General features: G+C 48.7%; 1 protein-coding gene across 1 annotated transcript in view; it reads right to left on the reverse strand.

The window, feature by feature from the left end:
• nrxn2b (neurexin 2b) overlaps positions 1-10,637 on the reverse strand; it is a 611,205-nt gene that overhangs the window by 43,527 nt on the left and 557,041 nt on the right. The window contains 1 exon segment of the mRNA XM_030338327.1: positions 3,793-3,964. Coding sequence (XP_030194187.1) covers positions 3,793-3,964 — 172 coding nt within the window.

Genomic DNA, 10,637 nt, shown 5'->3' on the forward strand with positions numbered 1-10,637 from the left:
GGTTTGTCGAATGTGATCCCTTAATAACTCTTTGCAGAGCACTTGATCTATCACCATTGCCACCCCCCCCCCCCCAGTTCTCTGGGATTTATGGAGCTAATCTAATATAATCTGATCCAATCAGAACACTCTACGGCGTAATGGGTTCCTGGTGCTAGCAGCCTGGGGAGGACTGGGGGTTGGGGGGGGTGTTAGACACTCTGGTGTATAAACCTTTGTTATAGCGAGCTGAACTCATTTTAGTGTAATGTTGACTCTATGAAGGTCACTCCCAAACAATATATACTGCTCTTCACCTGTACTGTAGAAGTGGATTGGATGAAAGCGTGGGCTAAATGGTTCTGAATGTCAACCCAAACAGTGGGTAGAGTAGTGTAGAGTACTGCAGCCTGACTGCTCCTTAGTACAACTGCATCTGCATTCACTGCCTCGCTTTGGTTGAACAAAGACATCTCCTTAATAGGATCACTTAACTGTGGTCTGGTAGTGGTTCGGGTGTTTGACTCCAAGACAAAAGGTTCTCGGTTCGACACCCAATGGTCTCATTCTAGCCTGTAGTCATTCCTGAACTCCCTTCCGGCTCATTCATGACCTCCCATCTAAAACTCACTCCAAGTCACTTTATTCAAGTCAAGTAAAAGCATCTGCTTAATGACTAAAACAAACAATCACCTTACCTCTTTTTTTCCATCTCTCTCTCTCTCTCTCTCTCTCTCTCTCTCTCTCTCTCTCTCTCTCTCTCTCTCTCTCTCTCTCTCTCTCTCTCTCTCTCTCTCTCGACTAGGCTAGCTCTACTCTTAACATCTGCCTGTCCTCCCATAATGAGGTCATCGCTCTCTCAGTGTTACGCTTACGTCTTTGTCCTGTTGGGCTGCTTGCCCTGCTGCTGCCTCTTGGAGCTGTGTGTATGAGTCTGCATGTGTGAGTGTGTTGTGTGTGTGTCTACGTGAGCATGTGCGTGCTCGTGTGTATGTGCGTGAGTGTGCTTGAGTGTGTGTGTCTGTGAGTATGCAACAACTTGGATTAGCCGGTGGACAAATGACATCTGATCCCTGTCTGTCGAAGGTGCACTTTGAAACACACACTTGACACACAAACACACACACACACACACTGCTTGAGGACACAAGCATTGCTTCTCGGGGAAATCAGGCAAATGTGATGCTTTCGCCGCCAGCAATCAAACCACCTGACCTGTGGAGACCGGGACCTCATCAACATTCAGCCTGGCCAAAGGGGCCGCCTGGAGAGAGACACCGTCTCCCTGCGCAGTTCACAGGTCAGACAGGGGCTGCTCTGGTCCACCCTGCCCCTCACTCTGCCCCTCACTCCCCCCTTTCCCGTAACTGAAATCCTGGCTGTCAAGCTACGGATTCTGCTCGCGTCTTATTTGAGGATTTATGTCTATGTCTACACCCCCCCCCCCCCCACCCCACTTCCCCTCGTGTCTCACTGAGATTTGAATCATTCCGGTCACGTCTCCTTTCCAGATTCTTGTGTTTCTACTTGCGTCCCATTTAAGATCGGGATTTCTCGCTCAGGTCTCATTTGAGATTTTCAATCTTTTTACCGGCGTCTCATTTGAGTCTTTACATTTTTTTTTTTCTCTGGGTTGGCCGGCACGTTTGCTGCATACTAATGCCCTTGTCCCGAGGTGCCACCATATGTTTGAGAGGGTTTGCTTACCATGGAGGTGAGACACGACTACATCGCTAGGTGCTGTGTTTGGCCTGCGTGTGGCCCAACCTGGCAACCTCAGGCCCCCCACGGACCCCCCTCTTAGGTCGGACGTCAGCGGCGTACTGGTTTCGGCCTGACACAACGCTCTCTCTTGTTGGATGAACATGTGCGTTTGGCTGCCAACAGAATGTGAGAAATTACTCACATTCTACTGGAAGAAAAGATTCCATTAAAAAAACACTTTACGAACAACATGGAATAACTGTTGTTTTGGCTTGGTGCGTTCAAGTGTATCCCGTCTCTGCGGTCGTTGCTTACAGACCTCTCTGCCATCGTTTAGCTGGACTGCTATTGTGCTACCGTTGGGAAGAGACAATGTTTTGTGGATCATATGCTTTTTTTGTGTTACTACAGGTGGCTCGCCGTGATGCAAAACAAAACAAGTCACTCGGTTTTCCCAGTTTGTCCTGAACGCAACTCCTAGCTCACACAGCTGATTGATGAGGTGGAGGAGAAAGCTATAAAAAAAACTCTTTAGTTCCGGCGGCAAAGGCCGCAGCAACCTAGACCTTTCGGTACCTCGACCAATCAGACTACAGCATCCACAAACACATCCTCAGCCCCTCCCACATCCCTCGGGGCGGGTTGGCGGTAACACCTGGAGACTATTATTCCGCATGGCGAGTGATGGATTGGTCCTCAGCCATAGGTATTTCTAAACTTAGAGCGCCGTCCTTTAACTGGGGGTTGTTTTTTTTCCGGCAGGTCCTTCAAATCCTTCAAATAGAGAATAGTGGCATGGTACACAACACAAACACACACACACACACGTACACACACACACACACACACCCGCACAAACACACACTGATTCACACACACACACACACACACAGGTTCGCTTCATCACCTGCTCCGGTGATGTTCGCTCTCGATCAAACCCACCGTAGCCCCCAGCTGTGGCAAACTGCCTCATTAACGATGCTTGTTTATGCAATCAGTATTTTATTTGTGTTTCACAGCGTTATTAATAATCTCGCGCGGGCAGGACCGCTTAAAAAATTGTCTGGTGACACTTTTCCCTTTTCTTTTTGTCCCCAAGACGCCGATTAGCATACAGGAAGTCACCGAGGGGAACCAGAAATGTCTTCCTTTATGTACCTGGTAAAAACACAGCCCACATTGGAATAAATGGTGTCGAAGGAAAGGTGCAATGGAGAGAGAAATTAAGCAGGAGTTTGTGCAACAGCCTCATAACTCACGGCCAAAATGGAACGGCGTAATTACGGCGCGGACAATCGATGAGGAACTCAGACGAAAATTGGTCTTTGCCCTCTAAGCGGCGGTTGTCCACCCTCTTTGTCTCGGCAAACGAGGCAACAGTGGAAAAATAATAATGGGAACGTTGTTGAAAACGACGAACCCAATTATTACGTTTTTTTGCGTGGTACAAATACGTTGGCTGCTTCGGGCCACCGACGGTTTATCGACGTGTCGCTCGCCAAAAACGGCGTGTCCTCTACAGAGAGGATTCTGGGCAGGGCGGGGGGGGGCTTGTTTCAACGCTTACGTTGCCCCACATGCACCGCCCTCGAAGCTTCTGGCTCTGAGGGTAGGGGCGAGCAACAGCTGTCGCCTCTGCTGTTTCTACGGAGAGCGAGTCAGGGGGGGATGTGGGCGGAGCCTGAGGACTCGCTCTTCTTCAGGCTCCTTCCCGCTTCTTTCAACCCCCCCCCCCCCCGCCCCAGGGTTCCAAACAGGGTTTAATTACCTGGAATAGTGGCACGTATGTGGCCTGAATATGTTGGGTCGTGAGAAATAAGGTCACGGTTCCCAAGACAGATAGCGCAGTCAGCCGCAGCACAGAGGCTGGATGGACGAATAATTACAACTAATAGTTAGAGTTTCCTTTTTATTTTTTAAAAGATCATTTTGTCGTTGCCATGAACAAACTCTGAACTGAGGTTCTCTCTCCATTAATAACCTCATCAATTAAATCTCCCCAACACATTTTTGCGTGTCAAAACAACGCACCCGTAGGTTTCGTCACTTTTCACATCTCAGGTGACCCGGTCACATAGCTCCGCCCACACAGAGGCCCCGCCCCCTTACCTGAGGGGAAGCGCTCGATGACGGGCTGGTTGTCCACCTGTAGCGTGGCGTTGCCCCCGCTGCGCGTGAAGCGCACCACGTGGTACTTTCCGTCGCTCACGGCGACCGCGCTCTCCTCGATGGCGATGTCGTCCGTGCCCACATTGAAGATCACGCCGACCTTCCCCCGCTCCTGATGGCGAGGGCGAGAGAGAGAGAGAGAGAGAGAAAAAAGTCATAAGCAATTTATAGTTCATTCCTGTGTTAAATTGAACTGCCTCGGCAATGTACATGTGCATGTACCGTGTCAATAAAGCTCTTTGGAAATGAATTGAGAGGCAGAGAATCATTAGTGACAGTGCTGACGGCCCTGTGCATTCGGTTGGTCAATATGTCAGAACAGAGAGAGAGAGAGAGAGAGAGAGAGGGAGAGCGAGAAAGGGAGAGCGAGTGAGAGAGAGAGAGGGAGAGCGAGAGAGGGAGAGCGAGTGAGAGTGAGTAAGAGTCTGTATGAGTGTGTATGAGTGGTGGGTATGAGTGATGGCGAGCAATGCATTACATGTGGCTGTTGGATCTGTCAAACCCACTGTCACTCGCACAGATTTAAAGTACGCGTTCACAGCTCATAAAAATCCCCCCGTTACTAGACGTTAGGGCTGCAAGGTTTGTGAACCTTTGCGGATGCACACACACACACACACAAAACAGTACATAACGGGACACTTTTATCGTTTGAGAGCAAATGATAACATTTTCCTTCTGATGGCCAAACAGACCCTGGGGCTGGCGGGGTGATGACATCATGAGTGCCTCAACACACACACACACACACACACACACACACACACACACACACACACACACACACACACACACACACACACACACACACACCTTTTTGAGGTGCCCGAATACCTGAAGTGTTTTATCAATTATGTGTCTCCACCCCCCTTCCACCCCTCAAAGACACATCCACACCTGGCCTCTTCCTCTCCAACATCTAGTAGAATGGCAAGGCTCCACAGTATGCACTTTATTACAGCCAGCTGCCTGCCCTCTCTACCTCTCTCTCTCTCTCTCTCTCTCTCTCTCTCTCTCTCTCTCTCTCTCTCTCTCTCTCTCTCTCTCTCTCTCTCTCTCTCTCTCTCTTTCTGCTCCCCCAAGGATTCCAGACCTTGTCCCGATGAAAAGACGTATTATTGGGAAAAGTGGGTCTTGCACAGAGGGAGAGAAATTGAGGGAGAGGGAGAGATGGCTGAAGGGTTAGAGATGGAGGGAGAGGGAGAAATGGAGGTATGGAGGGATAGAGGGAGGGAGGGATGGTTGGAGGGATGGAGGGAAAAAGGGGGAATGGTTTGTGGGATGAAGGGATAGAGGGAGGGACAGAGAGAATGGAATCGAGGATATAGGGAGGAATTGTTGGAGAGAGAGGGAGGGAGAGGGAGGAATGGATGGAGGAAGACAGAGAGGGAAAAGGGAGGCAGAGTAAAATGGATTGGGGATGGATTCAGGGAGAGAGTATTTCAGGAAACGGTGAACAGGGAGAGAGTAAGAGGGATGGATTTTCGAGGCGGAGTGAAACGAAGGAAGCAGATGGAGCCGATATACACGCAGAGGAGCCTTACACAAGTGATCCCACTAATTATTTTTAAGTTCATCTCCTGTATTTATGTTTCTCCTCTACCCAGCTATGATTAAAGGTTTTTAAAAAAGGGAAAAAAGAACATGAGAAACCTGACAGCGGTGAGTTAATTGTCGAGCTCATTACAGGTTGGATGGTAATTAAAGTGTATTCTGACATCGCTTCAATGCAATTAAGAGGAGAGAGGCTACGGTGGCAATGGTAGTGTTAATCGAGTGTGCTGTGTTGGAAGGGGTGTTTTAACACCAAACCAATTAGTGTGTTGTTAATTAGCCCAGCAGTTGGTATAGTCTACTCGGTAGGCGGGGCTGATTGATCTACCCAGCATGCATCTGGGTGGACCCTCCCAATTGTGAGGTCACTAACGGGGAGATTCTCAAACAGTTTGTTAATGGCTTATCAACATAATATCAGGTGGTAAAAAGAGGGTCCAATTTAGATAAACCACGACATGAATCATAGTCTACTCTCTTTTTTTAACGTCATTATTGTTTGTTTCCGCAGGCGAAAAAATTGACAGATTCAGTACAATTCTAACAAATATGTCATACCATTTTTGTGAATTTGATAGCTGTCACCGGGCCCCTGGTGAATCGCTCAACTTTTAAACAAACTTTTAAAAGTTTTGTCAGTTTGTCACAAAACAATTAACAATGCAATCCTAACAGATCAATATGTGTTCCTCTTACGCTTCGCCCCTTGCTGATTCCCTGTTCTGCCAGTTTCACTCTCTCCGATTAGGTTAGATTGGCTCTGAACGCCGTTTCACAACGTCGGCCATGGTGAACCCAGAGTGACACTAGTGTCGCAAAACGAAAGTGAAAGCTTTTTTTCTGAGACCAAAGTGAATGCCCCCACTTCCCCCGAGAGTGACTGAGGTACAAGGACAGACCATCAATTGATTCACTGAACCTAGAAGTCGCTTAATAGCCTCTTTACTCTAACCCCTCACCCCTTTGCATGTTAATCTGTCGGAAGGCAATCAGGGAACCATACACTCCACTCCACATGTCGCTGCTAACCACCACCGCTAACACACACTCTCCCATCTCGGGCTGTCAGTATTTGTTCACCCCGAATAAACAGGAAACCAGAGTCCTCTCCAGTGTAGTTTGTCCAAACTTTGAGCCGGGTTGTGACAAAGTACTCACACAGCCTATTAAAACAGGCCTTTTATGGATCCACAAAACAGAAAGCGCTACCATTTCGCATCAGGGCGAGGTGGATCCGCCGTGCATGTCCCTTTCACTGAGGGGAAGTCAGGGGTAGGAACGCAACCGTCGGACCGACAATTAGGGCGGGGCTGAGTGAGTCCCCACGGTTACGACCAAACGGAGGCACGTGAGGGGCGATTAGGAAAGGGGGGGGGGGGGGGGGTGGTTGGGATTTGAGCTGACATTTACACAGAGATTAGCATTTTGGCGTTCCACAACATTAAGACAGCCGTCCCAGGCGCAGGGGAAAAACCTATCCACCCCATTACGCCGTCGGGAGGAGGGGGGGGGGGGGGTCCGCTGGGAGGCCTTGGCTTGATTTCCGGCGCGGGGGTAATGACATTTTAATGGCAGTCTCCCTTAAGCCTAGAAATCTCTCCGGAATGGGCGGGGGAATACGATCGCTCCCGGATGACTGCGGGGCCAGTCCATCCCGCCACGTGGAAGTTGGTTAATGTAGGTAACTGACAATAAGGCCTAACTGCTTTTTAAACACAGCAGCTTCTAAGAGACTGGTGAGCAGGCTGGTAATCCACTTTGACTGTCTGGATGGCGGGAAACAGGGAGCAGACAGAGGCATTCCCACGAGTTGGGGTTTATTCTGGGTGAAGGGGCAGGCGGGGCTTGTGCTGTTTGGGTTCCTCGCAGGGGTTGATCAAATCTGGAGCTGGGTTTGTGGGTGACTGGGGGCTGGTTCAGTTGACTGGCAGCGTTCCAATAGGGAATGATTGTTGCATATCAGCCACAACTGGGGCCACAATTATAATTCAGGAAGGATTTCATCCTGCTTCGCTGCAGAAACTAATTCGTTTGTCGATACAGATAGAGGCAGGAAAACCACCTGAAACAATTACAAATTCCTAACAGGAATGTACAAGGGAATGCAATATATTTGTATATGTAATGTATGTTAGAATTCGCAATTGAAAAGAAAAGTTTCAACCAATTATTAACAAGAGATGAACAATTAATTGATTCTCGGCGCGGTTGAACTGCACATATTCCATTTCGATCCATTTTACCTTTTGATCATTTCTTCATCAACCATAAAGTAGCTTGCCTTTGGAGGCTGTGGAACAACTTTGCCAAGCAAAGACAAAGCTTCAAAGCATTCGAACCAGCCAATCATATACCCGGAGATTAAAGAGCTTCATACGTTTTTGTTCCAACACCTAATTCGGCCGATTCTCGTCGTGGCTACTCCGAAAGCTACAAAAGGAGGACATTCTCAGGGAGCCGAGTGACCAGACTGTTCAGATATGGGCAGCACTCCTCGTGGAAATATTTAAAGGGCGACCTTGTGTCAAGGTAAAGGAGCGGCGATGGCGGAGGAATGCCAATGAGCGACGGCTCATTGGTAGGGCGCACGTTTAATTTGCTGCGCGTTCAAGGGAGCGGGGAGTGTGCGCACGTACGCGTATCTGGATTATCAGCGAGCCCCCAGAGACGGCGGGCTGATCGGATGGAGCGGTTGGAAGGGCGGGAAAAAAAAAAACAAGAGGGAAAGAAGACGGCGAGGGGGGGGGGGGGGGGGGGGGGGGGGGATACCGCGAAGGTATAATGAAAAGACGTGTGGAACCTTGATGATCCTCGAGGGCCCCGAAGGTGCCGAGATCAAAGCTCCTTTTGAAGACGTCAAGATATCACTCTCTCTCTCTCTCTCTCTCTCTCTCTCTCTCTCTCTCTCTCTCTCTCTCTCTCTCTCTCTCTCTCTCTCTCTCTCTCTCTCTCTCTCTCTCTCTCTCTCTCTCTCTCTCTCTCTCTCTCTCTCTCTCTCTCTCTCTCTCTCTCTCTCTCTCTCTCTCACACTCCATCTCTCTCTCCCTTTCTTTCGCTCTGACGCTCCTGCTGGGGAAGTCAATTAAAACAGGCCGGGTGAGGTTCCGGGGCAGACACGAACGAACAAGAGACAAAAGGAAAGACAGACAAAGCGTTTTTTTTTTTTTTTATCGTCTATCCTGCTTCTTTTCTCTTTCTTCTTAGCGCTGGGTTTTATTTCACCCCACAGTTTTTTTATTCTAGCTGAGCGTCTCTCTGAACAGTGAGACGGCGTAATCGTCAAACTCATCTTCCGTAATATCTCCTCCTCCCCCTAAAAAACATTGTTTTCAGCCCAGAACCCCCGTAACCAGCTTGCAAACTGTATCTGCTTCATAGGGCCCTGCTGGCATCTCTCAACTTAGTTCATAGCTCGCTGCAAGTGCCTTGATTGCTAAAGGTGCTAGCAACTGCGTAGGTAACAGATATGGGAACACAGATAAAGCAATGGCGGAGGAGTTAGCGATGGTGGCTAAGTTAAGGATAATCACCTAGCCATGTTGAGAAAGTCCACAATAAAACCTAAGCTCCTTAAATTGACAGCTAATGGCACAGTTTAGTGATGGTGATGGAGATAGCAGCTGCCGCAGAGTTAGCCTCAAATTAAGAAGGAAACAAAAAAAAAGGATCTTGATACATCGTCCTTGAAGAAAAGGGCGAACTCCAAGGATTTCATCAACATACTATTATCGGTGCAGGTGTATTCAAACAAAGACCCGCCCTGTCCTCTGTGGTATCAACCCCTCTGTGTGTGTGTGTGTGTGTGTGGTTCTTCGGCCACCCACAGTCAAAATATTGACTGCACTATGCATCAGAGCGCCTGGCAAAAAAAAAAAAAAAAAAAATCATTAATGCATTGCCCGCAAACTCGAAAGAGCCACACAATTTAACGAAGACTCATTTTCCCCCCCTATCACAACTCCGCCTCGGTCCTAACGCTCCTCCATCGACTTGGACTGACTGCTAATTACAGTTCCCCCCCCCCCCGCCCTCCTCTCCTCCCCGTAAGAAGCCCTCACTGAACCAACAATCTCCTTCGAGTGGATGATTGTTCCTGATAACGCCGCAGATGCTAGGAGCAGTTAGCCCTTTTATTTTATTTTTTGTGTTATTTTTTTTCTTTTTTTTTTCTTTCGCTCTGCTGCTCGGGGCATCGCCGTATCTTTGCGTCTTCGTCTTCGTCTTCGCTGCCAAACTCCGCGGGGACCAATTACGGCTATATGTGGATAATCGGCCTGTCAGCTCAGAGCGCGCGACGTCGCCGGGCTGAGATGGAGTGTGGCGTCTGCACAGTGTGGCGGTGTTAATCTAAATGCGGTGGGGGGGGGGGGGGGGGGAGCAGCCGTTATGTAAGGGAGGGATAAAATAATAAATAAATTATTATTTGAAGAGAAAAGTGGCGGTTGCGTAACGTGTGTGCCGACTTGCCTTGCTCGCCGGCTAAACCTTGCTTAACGCACACCGCACCATGTGTCTTTGTTTGTGTGTGAGTGTGTGTGTGTGTGCGTGCATGTCTACCAATACGCAGACACACACACACACCCACCAACATACACACACACACACACACACACACAACATACACCATAGGTGACCAAAGGGCATCAGCCATTATGTATCTCAGATCTTTATAACTTGTAGTGATTCTTTAAAGGAAAAAAAGAAATCCCTGAGGACAACAAGGGGAAAGGGAAAGTGTGTGTCTGTGAGTCTGTGTGTTTTTTGGGATAGGTATTTAAGATGGGGCGCTGCTTGTAGGCACAATCAGTGTTTTGAAGACAAAGACAAAATGTTCCCCTTTTCTCATTGCTGTCGGGTTCTCTCCCTCTACTCGTCTCTCCTTCTCATTTGTTTGTTCTCTCTCTCTCCTCCTATTTGCTCCTCATTCATATGTTCTCTCTCTCTTCTCCTCCTCTCTGCTCCTCATTTGTTTGTTCTCTCTCTCTCCTCCTCTCTGCTCCTCATTCATATGTTCTCTCTCTCTCCTCCTCTCTGCTCCTCATTCATATGTTCTCTCTCTCTTCTCCTCCTCTCTGCTCCTCATTTGTATGTGCTGGCTGTGATCTCTGGCGGTCACCTTGAAAAAACTACTCATGTTAACACCACTTCCTCCTCTTCCTCCTCCTCTCTCTGTCTCATCTTTCCCTCCTTCGCTCTTTCTGCCTCATCCCCTCTATCCTCACAGCCTCCCT

The sequence above is a fragment of the Gadus morhua genome, chromosome 17, assembly GCF_902167405.1.
Source record: "Gadus morhua chromosome 17, gadMor3.0, whole genome shotgun sequence".
NCBI classification, from domain to species: Eukaryota; Metazoa; Chordata; class Actinopteri; order Gadiformes; family Gadidae; genus Gadus; species Gadus morhua.